A 25,236-nucleotide genomic window follows, 5' to 3' on the forward strand; every position below is an offset into this window, starting at 1 on the left:
AGTTACTTATTTAAAAATACAGCTTTTGAGGCAAAAATATATAGGTCCTCAGTGGTGGTATRAACTCAGTTATGTAAAGAGTGCAGAGAGAGGAAGGTTGTTTGCAAAGGGAAAAATTCCCATGTATTAATATCAGCCTACTCTTTGCTGAGTAATCTGTTTCTATAAGTAAAAAATGAGCAATTCAAGGAAAGTGTACTATTTCTTTTTAGAAATGGTTCATATAATACTAACTTCATATTTAGACCTATATTCTGCCTAGCGTTGCAAATCTAACTAACGTTTTGTTCAGTAAGTTTCCTCGTAGTTCATGTATAACTTCATGGAAAAAAACATATTTTTAAGTGGGTATAGAGTTACATTTGAAGGAAAGTATCACTTTATCAATATTAAGTGATGTATTTTTGGTATTTTGCACACTAGCATGCCATTTTCTGTCTTCYCTCTACCTTTATGCATGGTTTAAGTGCTGTAGCTGAAGGGAAGAAAGTAACACCTCAGCTCACCYGCTGAATAATACACTTTGTTCGAAAAAAATAAAACGTTCTGCTTTTCACAGATGCTCTGTAGCCGTAGATAAACCCATCATGTCATTCCTCCACAGATCTCAAAGAGAGATCTGAAGTAAGCAGCTTGCAGTCAGTGCACAGGTTGAATTCATGGTGCGAAATGGTAACTTAGACTAGTTCTGTTCTTGTAGGATTAATGTGTATGATAGGAAGCACATGGAAGCATCATTATATGCAATTATTTGATGGCCAAAAAAGCACAGCATCAGAATTTCTCCCTGAAGTGTTTGTGCATTCAGAGGAAAACTCTTTTTATTTCATTTCCATGGCAAAAATGAATAGCTGAATTAGTCTGGCTGAGTTTTAAAGAAATACTTTATCCTAGAAACAGTCATCTTCTCTCTTCTGGTGCTCTATCTTCTTAGAGGGAATAATTGATGATAAGTGGAACTTGTAGCAGAAATGCAATAGTCATTTTAAGCTAATGATTTCACCATTGGAAGCTCTGTAAATGAATTACATTTTTATTCTTAGTACAGTGTTATAACCCTTCCTCATAAAACTAATTATGTAAAAAATTGCTTAAATATTTCTCACTGAAATATATACTATTTTGCTGRAAGTAATGCCTTTTGAGCTCCTGAACTGAAAAAAAATCTGTAAATACTTGCATACTGCAGCAATTAAATCTGCAGTATGAATCTTTCTGTTTTTAAATAAAAGTAATTTTTTTCAAAAAAAAAAAAAAAAGCTTGAGCATATTATTTGTGAGTTGTCTAAACATTGCAGAGATATGTTTACTGGCAATATAGAAACTTCAGCTTGTTTTTTATTGGAAAAATGGAATGCCCTCCTCAATACTTAGCAATGCTTTAGATTGTTAGGAGAAGGCTSTTATCTAGCCTTTTTCTGGTGCTGCTTCTTAGTGAGAGTCAGAAAAGCAGTTCTCTGTATGCCATTGGGCATGTCATGACTTTTCTCCRCCTGGTTTCCTCATTCAGTAATAAATTGACCCGTTGTGGAGACCTACAAGATGATTTCTATGGTGATAGCGATAGCAGGACTGGACTGTTTTCCTTGTCACTGTGGCTTAAACCAACTTCTGCTAGGAAAAGCATGAAATCTTAGGAAAACCCAAACTTTCCACTCATTCGTATTTACTTTAATCAGTACAGGGAGAGCCTGAGAAATCTGGATGTGATTTGGCAGTCAGCTGCTCCACAGAGCTCAGGAGGGAGAGCGAGGCAGCCAGTCACGGGGGGCTGGGGAGGCCTGGTCCCTCGAAGCTCCCGCGAAGGAGAGGAAGCCTCTTCTCCCCAGCCCTCCAAGTTTGCTCTCTCTCTTCTCCTTCTGCCCGTCTTAATTACCTGCTTTACATGTGGCTTCTGTCAAGGATGTTTGGGCATCAAACTACCCAGCAGTCATGCGAGGGAAAAAAATCAAGAGGGGGGAAACACARGCAGCAGACGTCAGAAGGCCGGTTGTAAGAAGCCTGCTTTGCTGTGGGTTTCTGCCGTGTTTGACYGTAGGCGCCAGCTGAAGCTGGCTCGTCACTGGGGAGCTTGTGAAGTGTCTTGGGCCGCCGCATTATCCCGTGTCTAGTGGAGTACATGCTCCTGCTGCAGGTTTGTCCTCCGCAGGGGCATTTTATGTTCTCTGTGCTATTTGCCTGCTGACTTTCATGACATACCCTGGTCCGTTCCTCTGCCTCAAACAGGGTTACGTGTAACCACATCTGAGAACGTTTCTGAGAAACGTCGTGTCGTCAGCTCCTAACAAGAGGTTAGGAGTGCAGTTCCCTAGCGTCTCAGACTAAGCAGCCCTAGTTAGGGACAGAACCTTCTTCCAGATACCTAATCTACACTTCTCTTGCTGCAACTTTGATTCTTTGCTATTTGTCTTATCCTTGGTAGAAATGGCAGAGAGTTTCTTCTCTACTTCTTTGCTGTTACCTTTTCCTTATTTGAAATTGGTTATCACTTCATATCAGTCTTCTCTAAATTTAAACAAACCCAATTCCTTTCCTGGTAGGTCATGTTTTCTAGATCTGATAACTTTCTTCCCCTGGATTCTCTCCAACTCTTCTTTCCTGAATTGTTGATGCTCCAGTTGTGGATTTACGTTGCTAAACAAAGCAGAAAGAAAATCTCGCAGGCCTGTAACTTCTCAAGCCTTGAGAGAAAAGTTGCCATCTRCAGATTTAGAATTAGTTGGTTTTCRCTCACCTGCTCATTACTGTCTTGATGTTTGTAAAAAGCTTGTTGGATTCCTGGTCCCATTGCTTTTCCAGAACTGAAGTTGTGAAGAAGTTGTTCACAAACTAAAAACAAGACCTATTCTTAAAAGCATAACTAACCACTTCCACCCTTAAAGTCTTTTACCTCTAGAATTCAGAACTTTCTCAAAGATCTGTTTTAATACCAAGAATATTAAGCTAGTTGCAAGAATTACTTGGTAGACTTCTGGAGTCATTCATAAGAGAAAATCATCATGTATAACTACACTGGTGCTTTCTGAAAATTTCAGAAGGTGCCATTGCAGGTTATCACAAACATATTTGAGTTTGATCTCCTTCAAGTTGGCAGAATTTAGAAGATTGGACAGACATGATCATTTTTTGTCAGAAATCTCTCAGAAACAATGTATGTTGCATTCTTTCTGGTGTTTCTGTACCACGACCTGCAGGGAACCTTTTCTAGTTCATATATATATATTTTGTGTRTATATATATATATGTGTGTGTGTGTGTGTGTGTGATATCTGAGTGAAAACACCATTCAGCACCTGTACACTGAAATTCAAGAAAATAATAAAAAACAAACAGAAAAGTTCAACTTTTGCAGGATGTTGTAAAATAAGATTCAGATCTGAAGACTCTTGAAAGACAATGTTTGCATGTTAATTTATAGTACAACTGTTGAAGGATATGAAAGCTATCTAGGCCTTAAATCTGTCCTTGTCCTGTATGCCTGTGAAGACCTATCGATCTCAGTTGTTGGTCGGTGTGCAGCAAATGTCTGGGCAAGTGCAGATTTGCCTTGCTCGTAAAGCGAAGGCATAAGAGAATGTTTTATTCAAACAAAGAAATAATTCTCTTGATAAGATGTTCCAGATTGCCGTTTGGTTTTGATTAAATTCATTGGTTTTGATCAGCTCTGACAAAAGCTATCCATGTTCCTCTAAGTCTTTAAAGTAACTTTTCAACCAAGCGAACATAATGAAAATAAGTAATTTCATGCACCTCATTAAGCTGTGTTATATGGATGTTGTCTATAAAACTTTTAGTATCATCCCTAGCAGTTTCTCCATTGCTAAATGGAAAAACTGTTGTYTGAGGGAGGATCATATCTCTGTGGTGCATGGAAGTGTCTTCATGGATATATGAGAACACCAACCACACTAAGAATTTACTCAGCGAGAGAGCATAGAAAACAACTACAACAAAGATATGGTCAGGTTTGCAGCTAAAATAATATGTGCATTGAAGGAGCTGTCTTGAAATATGTAAGAGGGAGAGACTGGTATTAAAAGGAAAACTGTAAAGAGATCTCTTAAACTGTAGTAGTGTGTTTTAAACAATCTTGGAAGGTACAAAGAAGTCAGTTAAGATCTGTTTTTGTTGGTTTTCTGGGTAGTATTGAGAAATTTMAATTTTATTAACAGAACATACAAGAATGAAATCAGTTCTATAAAAATGAACATGAAAAAGGAAAGTCAGAACCCTTCAACTTGATGTGTGCAAGTAGACTTTTTATTTCTTTTTATTTAATTGCCTCTAGAAAGTTAACTCTTCTTCGACAACAAGTTGGTATTTTGAGATTTGAGGTTTGCAAAAATAGGGAGGGCATTTTCTTAACCTTTAAATTGGGCTGAAAGTCCAAATATTTCATGAGCTGTATAGCCCATTAGAAATGTGCAGCATAGCTCATCTGTTGACAGCTTGTAGTAGTATTTTTGATAATCATGTCGACCTCCGGCATAATGGCTCTGAAATATTTCATCACAGTTGGGTCTTTAGAATTCGAGCTAAGGACGGAGTGGAATTGCCTTTTGAGACATAGAGCTGAGCTGGAAGTGATTAACTGAGTAACTCATTATATTCCTGAAATAAGAGGGAGCCATTTAGTGGTTGTAATACAGGGGTTTTTTTTTGCTTCTTAGTCCTCTGGCTTGATCTGCAGTGTCAGCATTCACAAAAATGGGATCCACTGAAAGCTCCCTTTAGTGTGGGAGATTTTTTCCCAGCAGGTTGCTCCCCTCTCCTATCACACAGACGTTTTGGAAGAAGCACATGTTTACCTTACATTTTAGGGGCTGGGATAGTAGCTACTGCAGCCTCAAAATGATATCCAAGTAGGTAGAAAGGAATGGGAAGGGAGATAGCATGTTAGTGAAAATTCACCAGTAAACACAGTGCAAGATCCAGCACGAACAGCAGGTAACATTAATTACTTTGGAGGCTCTCTGTTTTCCTCTTGTGTGCATTGTAATTATTATTTCAGCCTAACGTAGTAGTAAGGGCTGGTTTATAGGACGATAATACGACTTGGGGCTATGATCCCGGCAGATTTGGTAAGCAGAGCGTGGTTGGGCTGGAAAGAAAGATCCCTGTGGCTCAGCTGTACGTTGCAGGAAGTGGTGCCTGTGATCTGGGAGGGAGCGATTTCCTCTCCGGGCACCTTTGAAGAACCGACCCAGTACACAATACCGCTCTGTGCTGTCTTCTGATGAAATGTTAAACTGTGATCTTGATCACGTGAGACCAATAAAATCTCCAGCAGTCATTCTTCCCTGCGCTGTGGCAGTAAAACCAAAACCCTGCTAATTATCCCAGTCAACATTTAATTACCTCTCGTTTACCTAAAATTCCCCGTGTATTTGAAGGCTTAAGTGGAAATGATTATTTTCTTTTAGTTCTTTTCCCATTATTGTTGTGTGTATGTTTTTGTTAAAGCTCGAGCACAAGGTTCGAATCTGGTGAGGGCTGAATCRAGCCCATCATCCTTCTGAAAATTATGAAAAATTGTGTTCCGGTATTTTACAGACGTTTATGTCTCCCTCTGTGTGATGAGACTTTTTTAAAATTGCAGTGCTTTTTGGATTGCTTGGACAGTAAGCGGTGTATTTGGCCAGACTTGCCGCTCACTTATCATTTGCATGTGGTGCCCTATGAATCCATCTGCTGCCTCATTATCAGTTATTAAAAGGTGTTCAAGACACTGATTAGCCTTGAGATTACCAGTGGGTAGGCACTAGCGGTTTCTTAAGCTGTGCTGAAATGTGAGGACCAAACTGAAATTAGGAGCTGCCTTCTTGTAAGAAAAGATCCACATGTAAGGGAAACAAAGTTTTGAGACTTAATTTCATGTGTGCTGATCCAAGCTTCTGGAAATACACAATACTCCATCCATGGCCTCTGATGGGACTGAATTATCAGATTTTGGTTATCTCTGGGGATTGGTTAGTTCAGATGAGGGCTAGTATAAATATTTCTTCTTTCAGGGAGTTCTGCAGCACAAAAAGGTTTCAGCGGAGCTGCTACAGCCCCTGACTGTGGCGGCTTCTCTCCTGCTCCCCCGGGCCGAGTGCCGTTCTGCCACTTCTCACCTATTATTTTAAAACATACTGGGACCCCCCAGGAGATCTATCAGAACTGGGATGGAGCCATCTGAGAAGATGGCTCAGTCCTCCTCTTCCRCATGTGGAAAGGACGTACTCTCATTCGACCCCACAGAGTAAACAGGTTATAGTATTTGGGAGTTTTGAGTGGTTAGCCAGCTAAYTGAATTTTTAAGTGTGTGACTCGTGCATGCAAGTTTGAACAYTCCCATCCATTTAGATCAGCTGGAGTCACCAAACTTCTTTTCTCAAAATAAAACTGCATTGTGCCTAGACATGTTGAACCAAATCTGTTCTTGGTGTTATTTCACTGACTTCCCAAAGAGTTACACTGGAGATGAATTTGGTCTGGTACGGCAGCTTTTTGGCCTGGAGCAAATCTTTATAGTAGAGTTGTATTTCTCTCAAAAATATAAAGGGAACACTGACAGATCTGTAGCTCTGGTGGTGTGAGCAGGTGCAGCTATATTAAATTATTTCTTATTAAATTGATTCAACAACTTGAAGCTTGTAATTTTTGTTCTGCTGTAGTTCTGTGACAGAGACCTTTAAAACAGACAAAATATGTATCTTTCTCATAATTCCTTTGATATTATCATTTTAAAGATTTCAGTTTGTGTGTATCTCAGATTCCGATTGTGTCATTTATTTGGGTAAGATTTGAAAATTACAGGCTTTTGCAGTTAATCACATTGRGCTGTGTCATCGCTAGTGTAATTCCATTTACTCCACTGACATCTGGATGAATGTGAACAATAGTTTTGCTTTTGTTTTCAGGTTTAAGTGATTTTAAGCTTTGGTGGTCACTAATGGTGCAAACCTGTGTATTTCCATTCCAGTCAGTGGAAATATGTTGATTTATTCCCAACCTGAGGATCTGGCTTGTTATTTTAAAGGTGCCAGTCTTAAGCCAGATGAGATGTGTCATGTGTTGCAGAGCTTTCYCCAGTGTTAAGACCCACTTCGACTATTGTGGAAAAATAACCGTGTGCATTCATGTAGTTGCTCGGAGAAAATAAGTGGAAAAGCCCCCCTCTGACTACCTTATCCTCCAACCCCACTAATTTGGGGTAGAACTGTTATTAAACTTTTACTTTTCCTGGATGCTTCCCATGGTTGCATTATTCCCATTACTGGTCAGCTGCTGCTAAGTTAATTTAGAATCAGAAATAGCCAGAGATGTTTACATCTTGTCTTTAATGTCTTTTGGGGTTGTTTGTTTGTTTTGTAGGTTTATTTCCTTTAAGACTCCAGGCTTAGGCTTGGAGACCCCAGCCATCACCATTGAGCCCAGCAGCTGGAGCGGCAGCGAGAGCCCTGCCGAAGATATTGAAAGAATGAGCGATTCTGCAGATAAACCTATTGACAATGACGCAGAAGGTGTCTGGAGCCCTGACATTGAACAGAGCTTTCAGGAGGCTCTAGCGATCTATCCACCGTGTGGGAGGAGGAAAATCATCTTATCAGATGAAGGCAAAATGTATGGTAAGTGGCACACATTTAGCCTTTGGAAATAATTGTCCTAGTGAAAGCCATAAAGCCCRATTTGTTTTTAGACAAAATTTCTGGCTCTGATTTTGATAATAATGGAACAAACCTTGCAGAATTCTGTGAAGTTGAGGGAGCTCTGCTGGGCAGATGCCTCACGCGGGGCTGGCTGGACCAGTCCCTTCGCGACTGGCGTTAGGATGCAACGTGCAGGTGCAGAATTGTATCTTTAATGAATGCTATTATGTGGCTGAACGTGAATGTTTACAAGAAGGTTTTARATGTGTTGCTCCTTCAGTATAAGAAGCACATCAAGGATTTTTATTTGTTTTTCAATAAGTAGTGTAAGAGAGGAATGGGAAATACCATCTGAGCAGCCACGAGACAGAATATGCAATCTGAAATTGCAAAGAGGTAAAGTAGTTGTCATGTCTGGCAGCCTCTGGAGGAAAGGTGCAGGTTAGGGGCGTGGGCTTCCGCCCCCTCTTCCTTTTCCCGGTGCGAAGGGCTGTAGGTTGGGTGATGTGCCGGCAGCATCTGCTGACTGCGCGCTCCGTCTAGGAGCACAGGCGCTAGTGTGCGTTACCCCCGCGCGGTCTAGTTCTTGTCTTCCTGACTTGTCCTCCCTCCCTCGCGCCCGAGGCCTGCTGCTTTTCTTGCCTCCCCGCGAACGCCGCGGCGGTCCGGCGGCCGGAGGCGAGCGGCGGCCGCCTGCCCGGGGCGGCTCTGCTCCCGGGACGGCGGGAGGGGGCCGGCGGGCGCAGCCCCTGCGAGCAGATGGTGCCGCAGCTGCCACCAGCTGTGCCCCCCCGCGCCCCCGCGCGAGCTAATGGAAACGGGGCCGCTCGATCCTCCTCCGGCGCGGGCCCGGGCGCCGGGGGGAGCCGCCCGGCCGGCCCCGCCGCGGCGGCCGCGCAGACGCCCGGCGTCCAGCCTGCGCTCCCAGCTGCCGTGCGACCCCCCGGCCAAACGAAACACCGTGTCTGGAAAGAGGGAGCTGCGGTGAAGCATCTCAGCTGCCGCTGGCAGAAAGTTGCCAGGCCCTGGTTTCCTGCTTTGCGGTTTTTTCTTCTTCTTTTTTTTCTTTTTTTCTCTCCCTCTTCTCCCTTCCTGCACTGGAGAATGTAATTTCTCTTGTCCGCTGCTTGCCACCAGTTTCCATGTCTTTGGATTGCGGGTCATTGCTGCTGTTGTTTTCCTTTGGAAAAGGGAGAAAAATTGTGTAATTAGAAGGTTACGCACTTTCTAGGAGCACGTAAGAGTGTACATACAAACAAGTTATTGCGTATTTATGGTTGAGAGCTGTCCTTATGCTTGAACAGCCTCAGTAGCCAAAATAAGATTTGACTGCAATTTTTTTAAKTCAGGATCCCTGCTCCCACGGAAAATTATCCCTGAAACCTGATTTCTGGTGTTTTAAAGCACTATTTGTGACATTGTATAAATTAAAGAAATGTACATATTTGTCCATAAAAAGTTTTCATTTTGACAATCACTGAATTAAACAGTTCTTTGATCCTGAATGTTAACATTCGTTAAAATATATATGTAAAAACTGTCTATGCAAGTCAGTAATTAATAATGCTAGCTAAGAATACCRTAAGCATATATGTGTGCATTATATTCCTGCTTATCCTAAAACAAGTACTGGTAATTTTTAATTGAAAATGAGTTGCCTCTCTTATGCKGAAAGCTTGACTTATTGCTGCCTTTATTATGAAGAAAAAATGTGTTAGGAAGTGCAGAATACTGTATTAGCAGAATTTACATCCAGACTTTGTAGTGGATGAACTCATGTTTTCATTCTTCAAGCTGAGTAACTGCTTTGTAGTGTTTGAGGATTTATTGAAACCATGCTAGGTTTCTGAGGACTTTATAGTAGAGTCTTATGGCCCCGAGAGCATAATTGTTCTCCAAGGATTTTGAAATCAAAACAGTGTAAGTGTTTTAGATTCTGTGTGGCATAATGAAAATAATTTAATGCCTTTTAGTGGCATACCGAGTTTATTTCACTTACCAGAGGGACATTGCGATATCTCTGAGCTTCCATAGTGCAGGGGGATATTGTAATGTGCCAGTAATTCATGAGCCATGTAAGACAGAAGGTCAAGAGAGCAGCGTTTCATCTGCTGGCTGAAATTAGCTTTAGATACAGGCACTAGGACAAATACGATCTYTACAGGAGCAAATGTAATGATCACTCTGGGTGGATTAAGTTAAGCAATGATACTTTTTCATTTTTGAGAGAGGCTTGGAGAAGGRCAGCGATTTTGCTTGGAGAAACACGTTAGGTCTCTGCCCCCGAGTTAGGAACTTTGCAGCGCTCGTGTACGCAGAAGCCAGAATTTCTTCGCTCCTCTTTGTGGCGGTCTGAAACGGTCCGTGAAGTGACGTCTCCGCGGCTCGCTGCGTTTGGCTTCCCCGACCTTGCGCTCGGGCCCGTGGCGTGGGGCGGGCAGAGCCGCGCTGGGGGCGTCCGAGACGCCTCGGCCGCTCCGCGGCGGCCGTGCCCTCCTGCGCGGGGCTGGGGAGGGCGCCTGGGCCCCCTGCCCTGCCTTCCCGGCGAGGGGCTTACCGCGCCGGGAGCGGGGCGAAGGAGCCCCTGGGTGGGCTGCGTGCGAGGAGGGCGCGGGCTGCGCGCGGCCCCGGGCACCCGGCCCTCCCGGCGCTGCGCGCACAGCGGGGCCGGGGGCAGAGCTGCGTCCCGCGGGCGGTCCTGGCCTCCGCTGGGCCCGCCACCAGCGCGGGAGAAAGCCTGCGGAAACAGAACGAAGCAAAAAGCCCCAAAGACTTAGTGGAATCTGTGTTATTAGTTTTCACCCAATAATTTTCTAATTTTGCCCAATCTTTCTAATTGAAAGATGCTCCTTTTGGCTAGGAAGGGTCAAATTCCAGTAATCTTGTCATAGGAATTCTTGAGAAAAAGGGAGTTTGCAGTAAAGCCAAACTAGTGGTGATACGGCTTCTGCAGGAAAGCAGTGCCTAGTATTCTGCTTTTTCCCCTTTAGGTACACGTGTGCGTGTGTGGTTGTGACGGTCTTATAGTTTTGGATTTACTACTACTGCAATATTGACAAGCCGTATAAATAAATAGATAAATATGAAAGCTTGAACCAAAGTAGAGAAACTCATCCATAAACTGATGCTCTGCTTCTTTGAGGAAGCAATTGCACAAAGCCCAAGGAAGGGAGATCCCACTCTTGGATCCATTTTCATTTGTTTTGCAAGGTATCAGTAAGGTTTTCTTTTCATGTCTTACTGTATCGAAAGAAATATTTATGAAATGCAGATGTAATGCACCAATGTGAAGTGGAGCACCTTATAATTTATTTCTCCTTGCAGAGATGGATTCTGATGAATTTCTCCGTCTTTGTCCAGCACATAGTAAAACTGTAGCCCATTAGAGGGCATTGGCAGTCCTGTATTTGTACTTAGTTCAAATTGTTGGTCTTTTACTGCTGACAGTTTAGTTACTTGTAGCAATTCCTGTGAACTYGCTTATTGGCAGGATATTTGCCTGTGCTTGTCTTTGCTCCTGGAAGAGTATATTGTAAAAGATTAGAAGAGTGAAAGCTGCTGGGAAATGCAGCCCTGCTTTTATCCCTGGTGTAATGCTGGAGTCACTGGAGTTACCACAGGAAAGGATTTGACCCACTGTGGTTGTTTTCACCTTTTTTGAAGTTTATTCCAAATTTATATCAAGATGCAACTTTAATGCAGCTCTGGGGACAATGTCAAAGTAACTTAAAGTTGCTAGTAAGTGTAGTAACGTCTRCAGACTTGTTAGAATCAGTTAACTTAGCCACAAGGTAGCAAAGATGTTTTTTGCCTTTGAAACAGGAAAACAGTTTGATCTTGATTTTTTTGAGACCTATAAACAGTTCTTCAATTATGAATCGAATTATTTGTCATGATTTGCATTAACTCACAACTACAGAACAAAACTACTTTAAAAGGTATTAGTGATTATTTAAAAAGAAAATTTCATATCCCATTTAGYTGTGTTATAAAAAAATAAACAGACGCTATTTAAAATGAGAGGGTACAAGGCAGCTCTTCGGAACAGTTATATGCATTTGTTAGGTCATGCGTGAAGTCTCTTGGCCTAAGCTACTATGATAGTAAAGGAAAAATGGTACTTCTGTCAAAAAAATTTCTACTCAGATGATAGAATTTTTGCATGATGAGTAAAAATAGTCTTCATTTCCAAAGCACCTTCTATAAATTGAATATTAAAATTGAATTTTGAAGTGGTATATCAAAAAAAAAAGTTATCTGTAGGGCTTGTGTGATTCTGTAATTCACTAGTGCTATTAGGTGTCTTTCTGATTTTCTGTTAGGAAACTAAGTAGCTTTATGAAGAATAAGGTAGCATGTTACAAATTATTTTTACTATTGTTTTTAATTTTAAAAGTTCTATGCAAGTTACTGCCTCTATAAAGACATCACTACCTTATAAAGTTTCCACAATATTAAATATGTTTGAATGCAAATAAGGTATTTGGAGTGATGAAATACCAGATGTGAAGTATCAGGTTGCATGTTTATTCATCTGTTATTGCAATCACAATCTTTGTACAATGATATGCGCTTTTTCTTTTCTTTTTTTTTTTTGGTCTCACAGCAACATGCACAAAATGCACCTATTATGGAAGTTACTATCGAGGTTGCTTGGGTTGTAAACAAATCTGTCTAGAAACGTTGGTGCAATGCTGAGATTGTGCGCTGTGTTACGTCATCACGCTGGGCATGCACGAAGGCAGGCGGCGAGCCTGCGCTGAGCCATCTGATCRGCGTGGAGGAAATGAAGGTCCAAAGATACAACGTCTGTTTGGAAATTTACTACTTAAATTACTCGGATTCTGAACATAACTGCCTGTAAATATTTTTGCAATCTGGTGATGTTCTTGCAACATCATCATGCTGTGCTTGCAAGGAGGCAGGCTGCACATGTGAGCTGAGCAATGGGCCCTACTGTCATTAGAAATGAAGAGTGCTAATGTGTAGTCTAGTATTTCTAGAATATGTGGGAATATGATTTCACTTTTCTATTTGGTTTTTCCAGAGCAGATTGTTAACAGTTTGGGACAAAATGATAGATTTTGAAAGATGGAGAATCATTTTTTTCCCTCCCTGTACTGCAAGCAGCCATCCTCAAGGGAAAACCTAAGTGGGACTGTAAGAGCTCTGTGTGATAAGGGTATCAGATCCTGCCTGGGGAGCAGACAGGCGAGAGCGGGCCGTGGGAAGCACCACATCTGAAAATGTGAGTAATGTTGTGTAAGGTCATGTGAGGCACAGCCGTCAAGTACTCCTTTTGGCTACACTGGGCCAGGAGAATGACGTATTCCAAAGAAAATCAGAATAAGGTATACTAGGAAGTTTTACTGAAAAAAATTTGCACCAAACAGCAGCAAGTGCTTTGGAAGTGCTTTGTAGCACTCTCCTTTTTTATCTTCTCTGTACCAAGTATCTTCTCGTCAGTCATCCATGTAGAGGAGGACTTGCAGAAAGTTCTTTACAGCCTGTTTATGGGAAGCAATGTCAAATAAACTGTCTGGCTGTTAGGCAGATTTTCYAGTGTTTAGTAGCTGCCCTTGCATGGAGGACTACTAGCACCACTAGGTTTTGCCTGGAACTAAGCAGAAGCTACAGGAACAGGTTCAGATCAGGCATCTGACCATTTAAGAGTCTTTTAATGGTCATCTCTATTCAAATGACTGTACTGAATAAAGTAAGAGGATGTTTTTCCTTTATGACATTGTTCCTTTAGTAAAACCCTTGTTTAGAAATGACACATATTAGAATGAGAACACTGAAGTGAAGCAACCTCACTGGAATATCCGCGATACATTTAGGAGATTGTTTACTATGATTTATATGAGTTCATTTTTCTTCCAGCACTGATTTCACAAGTTGAACTTGTGATGCTGTAGTTGCAGAAGGCATAGTTTCCAGCCTCAAGAAATAGGRTTATCACAGCAGGAGGTAGTTGAAACAGCCTTGATCAGACTGATCTGGCATGCTAGAGCTGGTTGCTCAGTTGAAAAAGTTGCGTGTAGAAAACGTTAAGAAATGCTCATTTATTCAGTCTGATTTCTTGAAGGAGTAGGATCCATCAGAAGTAAATCGGGTGGTATCTTTCTGGTTCAGACAATCTGGGACAACTGAGTCAGTCAAACAAGGGTCTCTCTCTCTTAGGGGCCTTGATGGGCTGTTTTGTTTGTATTCATTTTAATGAGACCAGTAGGAGATCATAGTAGAAGCATCTTCTGTCTTACCAGCTTCAAATATCTCACATGATCATAGCAGAGTCCCACTGACCATGTCTTCAGTACGTTCATATGAGGGTGTGGAAAGTGGGTTGTATTCAGGTTAGAGACCAGTGCCCTAGGCATCCTTATGGAAGCCGAAGAGGTAGAGAAATGCAGAAACTATTGTTTTAGAAAGAAAGAAATTTGGACAGCACAGACAGCACTTTAAAAGATGAAGTACCAGGAAAAAAATTGGTCAAAAATTAGCTCCACTGCCATCAACATGGCCTACACCAGTAAACAGGAACTACTGGAATTATTGACTCCCAATGTCTGGCTGTTCAAGTGATGTGTGCTGGAASCAGGGGGTTAAGTGGTGAAAGCCACCTCTTCCCATGTATACAGAGGATGTCATCTGAATGTTCCCATCCTGACCATGGATTTGCTTAGTGCAGGTGTGATCACAAATAACACTGCTGGGAACAAGGGACAGTGGGAACACAAAGGCTTTTTACAGCACCGATGGTCATCTGGGGGTTGCAGTCTCCCAGAGCAGTGTGCTTATATCCGACCCCGTGCTTCCCAAGAGTGAGGCCAGGCTAATCGTTAGGGAGCAAATGCTGTGACTGTGACGTGATTCTTGCATAATTCCCCGAGGGACTGTGTTATTCAAAATTAATACGTATCTTAACTGTGTCTTACAGGGATTTCCTCAGAGACGCACGCATGACWTCTTTGTGATGCCTCTGAGAAGTTCTGGCTGTATCATTGTATGAATATTTTCCTATCCTACAAAGAGTTTGATTGGGACACTTGATCTGCAACATCAGAGAGGAACACTTTAGAGTCTGGTTTCCACACAATTTTAGTCTGACCATATAATTTAAAGAATTGGATGTGTTACTGGATTAACAATTTACAGACTTTTAGTAGAAGTAATGAGTTGGCTAATATGTCTCCTTTGAAGCTTTTATTATTGTTGTTTTTGTTTTCTAAGCATACGCAGATTTTTACATTGGCTGAATAAAGGACATGGTTTTGCAAGCAAAAATAACACAAATTAGGWGAAGAGGGAGAGAGATATACATAGAATTAGCACATCTATGTCATGAATGCTCTTTTAACCAAAGGGAAGTGGCACAGCTTGACTCAGACCCACTGCAAAAAGTACAACAGTGTGTCCCAAATTTGCAAGAAAATTGAGGGCCTGAGAGAGTATTCTGCCCCAGGGGAGTTGCTAGGGATGTCAATCAAATACCATTAGAATTTTGCCTACAGAGGACTCCAATACACACTGTAAATAGAAATCATGGTCAACAGTTGTTTTCTAGTGTGACAACTCAGCGTCACTATCATAACTGTTTAGTTACAGTCTTCCCACAACAGCCATCTCCAACTAGATCAAGTCTCCTGAGGATTTTCCTGGATTCAGGCAGATTTTATCGTTTTACTGGGATCTCCTTGCAGCAATTGTGCTTCTAGCTTATCAAAAAAAATAAAAGGAGAGAAATCCAGATATTGGGCTGTCTTGTACCCACACAATCTTGTAGAATTTAGGAACTCTGCATGAAGTCTGGCCTGCTTTTGTAAGGGGACGTTCTTCTTGCCAGAGGTTACGATGTGTACGAGCCACCAAAACAGATCAGAARAAGATCCTGATCCTTGTTTGGCTGCACTCGTTGGAAAGAATAGATGGGACCCTGAATAAGTGATGATGGAATTGGTTGATCTAGCACGCTAGATCAGTCTGATCAAGGCTGTTTCAGCTATGAYCAAATCTTGGTTTACGTGCAGCCCTGTGCAAACATATCACCAGCTTGATGTGTGATAGTTTTGGAAAGAGCAGCACGGAATATATGGCTGTACATTTTAGAAAGCACATTCTAGTAATCTATGTGGAAGTAGGTAAGCTGGTTTGTACTAAATTTGCAGATAAGGAAATAAATGCTTTGTAAGCACGCTTAATCATTGCAGCAAAGCTGGAACATTTCAAGCATATTTGTCTGTACTTGTTTCACTTTTGCTTGGTTATATCTTAATGTCAGATGGTATTTGGTTAGCATGCAAAAGAAAAACATTACTTAAATGGAAAACATAGCTAAAATTGTCTTTTATTTCATGCTAGCAATGCCAGTGAGTAGAGAACACTGATGAAAAAGGCATCTGTAGCCACTTGGCTTTTGCATCACAGGTAGTTCTCCTATCTGAGACATACAGGGGAAAAATATTAATCTGAATGGTTCCAATTYCATCTGATAGGGGACAGCAGGCTTACTGTTGTTTATGGATATTGTTGACAACTGTAGATAATAGTAAAATAATTTTACATAGCAAAAATAGTTTTTGAATCATTTTAACAGATGTCTTTATGTGATCTGGCAACTTTACTATTTAAATCTCCTTTGAACAAGAATTGCGTTTTCATTTATTCTGTTCTTCCATAGATAGCCTGTTGGCAATAAAATTTTTAGTACAATTAATGGGGAAATGCATGCTTACCAGTAGGTACACATAAATGTACGCACATGTGTGCATACATTATATGTGTGGATGAATAAAATTTGTTCCTTTCCTGGCCAAGTAAAATGTGCTCGGCAAGTGCTGCGCACAGTGAGTTGGCTACACCTGGCTGGAAGCCAGCCTTCGTCGTTGGGGTGACCRAAGGCAACCCGCTGTGAGAGGTACCTGTGAAGAAATATTCTGACTCATGTTCCTGCTAGTTATTTAGAGAGATGGATTAGGCAGGCATATACTATGTGTTGTGTATTTAGACCGTATGGTGTATTTTTTGGCCATAGGACGTCTAGTTGCCAAAGCTTGTGCGAGTGCTGAGGAGAATCGTGTGAGGGACATCCCGTGGAGGAGCCACGCTCGGGCTTTTCCGATCTGCAAGGCGGTGATAAAAGACTTATTGGGGCAATACAACAGGGTTGCCGGAGGAGTGTCATTAGCAGATGGGACAGTTCAGAAAACCCTTTGGCCTGGCCTGTCTGCCTTGAAGAYTCTTTTGATCTCTTTCTGTCCACATTTGATAGCGGTTGTCCTGAGTTACAGCCTCCCACTGACCCCTGCGAGCAGGAAATTCGCAGGAGCTGCTGCGCGCTGGGGGGACTCGGACCCACGGAGTTAGCAGAGCGGGAGTTACAAGGGAAATAACGGGAAAGATAGCCGGAAACGCTGAGCAGAGATGAAACCAGGTAAAAAGCAAGGAAAAACACTTCTATTGAAAATTCAAGCTATGAAATGAGAAGTTTTACAAGYTGCTTTCACCCTAATGAAGAAAAAAGGTATCAAGAGATTAAATAATTTGTGCAACGGCAGCAGGAGTTTTATAGAGGAGCTGGGACTGGAGCCCTCTCCCCCACCAGAGCCACCTACGTTTTAACGATGGAGGGGCCTCTTTTGCAGCTTAGCCCGGGCTCCCCTGGGCAAACTGTGGCAAAACCGTGTTTCCCATACGGCATCCTGGGCACGGGAAGAGCAGGCTGCATCTTCTTAAAAGTACAACCTCTTCATAGCTTGACTGYGGGATGCTTTGCACCTCTAAAAAGAGAATTGGCTAAATGCCATTTTAKTATTATTAGACACTTGTTTAACATAGTAGTTCCCTGAAACCAAATAAGAAAAGGTACTTGTAGTGCTACGTACTGCATACAAATAATGGCTGGCTGTGAAGAGCTCTGTATGGAGAGGGGAGAGAGGGAAAGTGAGGCAGTATTTAGCCCTGTGTTGATCCTCCGGGAGACGAGGTGAAATGTGTGCCTTCCACAGAGTAATATAGAGGCTGGTGAAAATAAGATGATTTAATTTGTTCATAACATCATTATTCAAGGAACAAAATGGTATGTAGTCTTATTCAGAGACGTAATCTAAGAGGTCTTTACTCTGTGCCAAGCTAAAATTCTGCTATTTAATTACTGATTTAGAAAATATCTTGGGTTCAATTTCCTCCTCAGCTACACTGTTATAAATCTTTAACAACTCCATTAGATTTATGGCAGTGTAACTGAAGGCAGAATTGGGTCCCTTATGTTTAAAACTTAGTTTGCCACATAAGTAATAATTTCTACTTTCTAGGGAAGAGTTTAAGAATCTTGCAGACCTCTGTTTCTGTAAAAGAAATATGAACTACGGTAATGTGGGTGAGTGATTAATGTTGGAAGGGATGTCTAGGGGTGATCTGAATTGGCTGGTGTGGAAAAACCATGTGCAATTCAGATTTAGGATCTGTTTGCAGATGCCCCATAATTTAAAATGTCAAAAAAAAAAAAAAAAAAAAAAAAGCTTAGGCCCTCCTGTAGTAGATTAATACACTACTTGCTTGTTCAGTGTGCAACAAGCTTTGCTGAAGGAATAGCCTCATATGAGGTGCGAACTCATCCCATTCCCCTTAAGAGGGAGTTAACTTCAAAATGATTGTGATTCTTTAAATCGTAACAGTATCTAAATCATCAAAAAATCTCCTTTTTGATGTTATTTAAATTATACATCTATATAACTTAAGAAGGAAAAATGGTGCCTCATGTATCCAGGCCTTGAGAAACCTCCCGCTGGCGCTGGGGCGGACGGAGAGGGCTCGCGGGTGAGCTGCGGGGACGGGAGCCGGCCGCTGAGGGTACCGCCGGCGGCTCCGTGGGGGCGAGCGGGGCCCCGCGCCGTGCCTCCCCGCGCGGGCCCTCCGCAGGCGGGAGCCGCGCGGTGGCGGGCCTGGGCGGTAGGTTACCTTTCTGCTGTCGGGTGCCGTGGGCCTTCGGAGCGTGTCAGAGAAATAATGAAGAACCGTAGTACGCATCTATCCCAAAATACAAGCTCTTTGTAATGACGCAGACCGACAACTTTCCAGAGCAGCTGTTACCAAAGTATAAGCCCTCTAAAATAACGTCGATCAACAACTTTTCAGAATTGCCCATTTTAATGTAAAAACATATTATAGGTCCAGCATCTATTTCTGCGAGCATCATTTAGGAAGGAGCTGGAGAATTAGTTATTCTGAGCATTGTAAGCTAGTCGTTTTAAGACAGAAGAGAGGGTAATAGATTGGGGATGTTGTATTTTCTTAAAAGTGTTTTTTCAATGGCATTTTTATTAGCTGCAAAAGCAGTAACTCTCTACCAAAATCATTTAAATGTTTAATACAATTGACTTGATGCATTAATTCATGATACGCGTGACTTCTTTGTATGGATTTTGTCTGTTTGTTTGTTTTTTTTAAAAAAAAAAAACCTACAGATAGATCATTAATTAACTGAAAATTAATTCAGGTTAAAATGAATAAAACACTCTATCATTTCTTGAGGTATTTTGCAACCTAAGCAAAGGCTCAGGTATTCCAGATATGATAGATGTGCAGATTGCATAAGACGTTGTGCATTGCTCACTCTAAGATACCGAGTCCTGTCTGCCCTTAAACCCTTTGTTCTCTTGGCTGAATGCAGTTAATTAGCAACCGTCGCCATAGCAACTGCCTCATAGTCCAAAAACATTGTCTCGTTTTTGCAGTTTAGCTTATCACACTGTTTACCTGAAGGGCTTTTCACTGCGCTGAGTCTCATTTGAGTTGGCTGCATGCCTGCTCACGGAAGTGAATTGTCAAGATAGAAAAACACCATGGCAGCAAGATGCTGAACAGGGCCCTGTGTGTGAAAGCAAAAACATTTAAAAAGTTCTGTGGAAACAAAAGTTGAAGTTTGCAATGATTTAGATCCAGTTTTAAAGCATGTGACTTGCCAGAAATACTGCGYGTTTTAAAATACAGCTTAGCGTAGAGGCTTTTTCTGCAGCATCTTGCAGCGTAGCCGGCTCGGCGTTCCCCGGCTGGTAACATGCCCCCACGCCTGGGGCTTTGTAATTTCAGAGCTTCCCTCCGGTTCTGCCGGGAAACTTGCCTCCCTTTAAAGTAGCGCCATTTCAGAAAGCTCYAGCTTAGGCATTAAGGCAGCTGAGCTGTGTATTAGTCAGCTACATTGAACATTGTAGTCTTACTTGTTTTCCTTTGCATTAACATAATTGCAAGGGAAATCCATGAGCCTTGTTTCCGTATGATTAATTAGGAAGGAAAGTAGAAGAGCTATCATAGTCATATAAACCAAAATACTAGGGAGATTTAGGCTTATTTGTATTAGCTATTGAAATAGTGTTAAAATACGTTGTCACGTATTCATATGACTCAGGTAGTAACAATAGGCAGGAATATGTACTAATATGACTTTGAAGTATGTCAGCTGAGACTGACAATTAAATTTGAAGTTTATTCAGAGCTGTGWCCACCTGTATGCACCTGTAGAGAGGCTTACTTGAAAATATGAGTGTGTGTCATTTAAATAACAGTTAAAACTTAATGGAATTCTGACCTAACATCTGTATCTAGCCTGAAAGCTGAGTGTTCCTGGCATGAGGGGCCCTGTGAGACAGGCAGGGTACCTATGCACGTGATTTTTTTTTTTTCCCTGGACTTTTTGCTCATTCAACTTTGTTTTGCTATTTTCTTTTCTTAGGAGGCAGTGTGACGGATGAGAGGCTGATATAGATGGATTAGTGCTTATTTTAGTGTATGCAGAGTGGGAGCCAACTGTTAGAAGCTGTTCCGGGTTCTCGCTGTGCTGCCTTCCCTTTTCCACTGACGGTTTCAGCTGACCAAGGTCATTCTCCTTTTTAGCCCCAAATGGCATGTGGGGCTGCTGCATATTGATAAACAGGCTTCTTCTGATATGATGTGTTGGAAGCAATCTTTCCATACCTTTGAGAAGGGGTTTTGAGCTCTTTCCGGATAAAAAGCAGTATACGTGCAAACCCTGATAATGTTACTGGTATATTCCATTATTCCTATAGAGCTTTTGGTTGATAGAGGGTTATTCTCTGTTTATGTTCGTGTCTCGCTCATACTATTTCACATTCACTGTCATTATTGCTAGTGTTTGAATTATAGCAGTGCTGAAAGTCTGTAGTCAGGATAAAGGCTCCATTGTAGTAGGTCTTGTGCACACAAGACGAGACAGTCTTGTCTCCGCTGTTTACAGTCTGTTTTAAGACCAGTAGCATAAGTGGGTTTATCATTTGAATAGCAGAGAGGGAAAGAAAATACTAAAATTATAGAAAATCCATGGTTGCATAGAATAACTGTACATTTATGTAGCTTCGAGATATCCAGCATTTGTTATATTTGTAACTCTAGAATGTAAATAAAATGATTTCCTTTTTCCCCAGCGGGCAGTCTGGGCTGATCATCTGAAACGCCTGGGGAGCCGCGGTTCCCTTCAGGCCTCACAGCTGAAGAGAGCATTGGGACAGTTGAAGGTCGCGGGTGGGATGGAGAAGCGAGCAGAGTGACTGRTGGAGGCAAGGGCGGCAACGTGAGAGCTGCTGAGGAGAGCAATTCAAAACGACAACAGCCTCGCTGTTTGTCAGTAGCAAGCTGTCTACACCCTTGAGTCGGTGGTGGGCCGCTACCCAAGTTTGTTTCCTGGGCTGTTTGACTCGGTAACTGGCCTAGTGGAAACAGTCCGATACTTGAAGGCAATCCCTAGGTAACTCCAAATGTTTAAGACTGTTTGGTCACATTCACAGATCTTGCATGAACTTACTTTGAATGGAAACCACAGAGAGTGACCAAGCTGTCAGGATGTTTTCCGACTTCTGAAAAGCCATTTTGTGTTGTCAGCACCTTTGAATCTACGGCTCCGTTCTCCTGAAGCCAGACTTTCTAGGCATCTGTAGGGGTCCAGAAATGGAAAACTCTAATGGCCTGAAAATGCCTGCTAGAACTTGACATTATTTAATTAGCTTAAAGTAGAGCTTGGCAGATGGCAAAACAGTGGAAAGGACCTCCCTCTTTAAAAATATGGGCCACATCCTCAGCTTGTATAAACTGGCAGAGCTCCACTGAAATAGATGTTCAGCTTCTGTCAATTAGTGGGGAAGAGAAAAATTTCGGAAAACAGGAAAAATAATTTATGCGGTCATATAAACTATCAAGCGGGTTCAGGTACAGAAATAATTTTTAACATTTTTAAGACTGAGACTGCATTTCAAAGTAACTATATTCTTTTGACAGTCTTGTTTTTCTTGATGTGCAACTCAGAGAAAGGTTTCAACTCACTTTCCCAGAGCAGCATTAATTCTGCACCGTTTACAAGAGTGAAACATACTGCATGCTGTTTTTTGCAAGTCATTGATTTTTGAAAGTAAGATGTCAGTAACTCATTCTAGTAAAGGCAGTCTCTGAACTTGTCCAAATTCACCTATTACATAGTAACCATTACCATCCTCAACAATGTTTCTTATGTTTTGTTTTGATTTGTTTTGTTTTGTTTGAAATAGAGAAATCTTTGATTGAAAGTTGTGAGCACACCTAAATCTTTTCCAGGGAAAATTCTTGCCCTGCTGAAAGATCCCATATGTTTAGAAGCTGCTGCATTTTTACAGTTTAATGTTTCCTATTAGTTGTCTATTTTTTGATTTTGCTTTTTGTGTTTAGTTGTAAAGATAAAAACAAAGCTGACTGCTCACTTACCCTATTGCTTGGGATCAAGCTCACAGATTTATTAAATCTATAAAAATATCATATTAGAATTGGAAGTGAATTGAACTTGTTGAATTGTTTACAGTCTGCTCTCAGACTGGCTTTTCTGTACCTGCTCAGTTCTCTTTGAAATAAAGCATCCACGTAATTTAAGATTACTGCAGGTTAGCCCCATGCTATTGTAAGGCTTCAAAGTGCACTGACTCCAAGCTGCAGATTAACTGCAGAAATAAAAACATTAAGAAGTAAAATTAATTTTAAAGAAAACAATAAGAGGGATTTAAAATGTCGTTACGGGTTGCTAAGCTTGGGTCACGCACAGGGTTGTGTAGTTGCACGTCCAGAGTCGACGCTGAGGAASGGATGGGTGGGCAGTGCACGGACCTCCTGCCCGGCTCCTGGCGCGACCAGGACCGTGTTTGCCGCGGAGACTCGCGCCCGCGCCAGCCCTCTCTGGAGTYGCTGCCCCTCGCGCCACGTGGCCCGCCTTTGCCCTCTTAAAGCTATTTATGAAGCCATCTATTAAAACTGACGGGTTTTGCTTATGCTGCCTGTGAATTAGGGAAGTTATGGAGAGTTTGTGAGAGTGAGGATGTATGCAAGCTGGAAGACAGGCACGTGACATTTTTGTGTAAGAGTAATATGACGTGTTGGCCTATAGCGTTTCTGTCATCGAAACATCTAAATTATCTGAAAATTCATGGTTAAATGAGTAGACTTGCAATACAGTATGTAATTTCAGGTCTCATCATTTTTACTGCACTAGACTCCATAGTATGCAGTATGAAATACTCCACAATTGTCAAATTGCTTGTGAGAATTGGAAGTTGTACTGGACAATCGAATGAACTGATGGGCTGGCTACCACCGGCAGAACTGGATTTCTAAGCTTGTTTAGATTAAACTATAAAAGATAACCTAAGGTCRTAGATATAAAGCCTATAAAGAGCTTTCTTTGAAGAAAATTGTCTTGCAGGTTGTTAAGAAGAATGATGCTAAAATACAGAACAAAATTCTCTGGACAAAAATGTTATACCAGGTTACGCATGAAAGGCCAGATTCACCAGTGCAGCTCCACTGGAGTTTGAACAGCACAGATGAGGTGAGATTTTGGCCTGAAAACCAGCTCCTTTGGGAAACTGCATCATGAAAAATCTGGCCCATAGCCTTTGCAGTTGGGAGAGTGCTGACAAGGATTTTCTTGCATATAGTCTTACTATTCCATTTTGGGATGTCACAAGCCAGGATTTAAACATTGTACTAAAACTTGGCAGGCAGGTTATTTTATTTCATATGTTGCATATAAGTAAAAGACTATTCTCTGGCAAAACTGAGTGGCTGCGGAAGGTTGAACTGAGGCCACAGATCATTTTTTATGATATTCCCTCCAAATTAGGTTTGCATGTGTCAGGATGCTGCATGAGAAGCCCAGCCTGCTTTACCCAATTTGCCAAGTGATCCCACTGTCCGCATAGCTGCTGCTCTGTCTGAGGTCCCTGTGGGCCGCTGGGGTCAAACACCTGTGTTCATCCATGTTTTAGTCTGCATACCCCCAAAGAACCCATAGAATATCAGTAACTTTTTGAAAATGTAGGCCTAAATACATATCTTGCCACAGGCAGAATTCCCTAAAATGTAAATTTTAMATTGTGTTCAGAGCTCAGATAGACTACCTTAATACAAACTCACTATTTATAATAAATAGGTTTCTATGTGTGTCTGTCCGCATCTGAGCATTTTGTGTGTGTTTTAACATAATGGGTTTTATTAGGAGCTCTGGGAGAAATCGTAAGGAAAAGGCATGTGACTGGTGAGTTAATTTACAGCATTTCCCTCTTGATTCATAATCTAAGATACCAAAGTCTGTGACGGGTCAGAAAGATTGAGAGGGAGAGGCTGAAATGCAGGTGGTATGGTAAGACAGAAGTGAGTTCCCAGGTCTGTAAATGTGAGCCAGGGACAAGAGGAGCTGCTCTCCAGGGAGAGAAATTAATCATTAAAGCCCAGGAGAGACATAGCTGCTTCTATCTGGGTTTCCTGCACTGGTGCTAAGGCCTCACTTAGAGCAAAATTCAAACCTATGTGCAGAAACAGAGCAAGCATGTATACCATTTAGGACCAGTCCAGCGTAAACTTGTATTATCAATATCTAGTAAGGTGCCTGAATTCAGTTTTCCAGTGTGGATGGCTTCACAGATTTCTGAGTCATCAGTGGGATTTTAGGCTTGGTGCTAGCTTCCCATAAGGCATTCAGAGGGTAGATTTTGCCCTTTTGGAACAACATTATTCTGTTCAGCTTCCAAAGCTCTTTGCAGATACTTGTGACCTGAGCTTTGCAATACCCCTGCAGAGGACCGAGCATCGTAACCTGTTTTATGTTCAGAGCCTGCAAGGGGAGCGACTTAATGCTTCAGGTCGCAGTAAAAATCTGTGATGTTGCTGAACGTAAAAACAGAAGTCAAAATGCTGAAACCTGGAAGCTTCAATCTAGGCCCCTAAGTCCATACACAAGCTACATAAAAAATGACAAGCTAGATAAAAATGGCCRAACTTGCACCTTATTGCTTCTGTTTTAACCCCAAGGCCTGTTGCTTTTCTGTTCCCCAGCCACATGCCTGTATCCGTTGCTTGCCAGCTCCCAGTGCCCTTAAGGTTRTATCAGGTGAGTGTTGCTATAAAACCTGCCAAGCGCCCGCAAGTGTGGGAGGAGTATGCTAAATCAAGGCACGCCAAGCAGGGCTGCGCACACCCTCTTTGCGCCAAGCGCCTTTCGACTGCCCGGTGCCGTAGAGGTTGGTAGCTGGACGTCCGTGCCGCCGGCAGCTGGGGCCATCATCGCTCGCTGCAA

The 25,236-nt window shown here is 41.9% G+C and overlaps 1 protein-coding gene across 1 annotated transcript in view; it reads left to right on the forward strand.

Annotated features, from left to right (window-relative positions):
• The window catches only part of TEAD1 (TEA domain transcription factor 1), a 154,442-nt gene that overhangs the window by 44,585 nt on the left and 84,621 nt on the right, over positions 1 to 25,236 (forward strand). Inside the window, exon 2 of the mRNA XM_085300818.1 lies at positions 7,360 to 7,613. Coding sequence (XP_085156944.1) covers positions 7,466 to 7,613 — 148 coding nt within the window. The 5' untranslated portion in view covers positions 7,360 to 7,465. The remainder of the gene's footprint in view (positions 1 to 7,359; positions 7,614 to 25,236) is intronic.

This window comes from Rhea americana, unplaced genomic scaffold (assembly GCF_003343005.1).
Source record: "Rhea americana isolate MKP2758 unplaced genomic scaffold, rheAme1 scaffold_17, whole genome shotgun sequence".
Lineage (NCBI taxonomy): Eukaryota > Metazoa > Chordata > Aves > Rheiformes > Rheidae > Rhea > Rhea americana.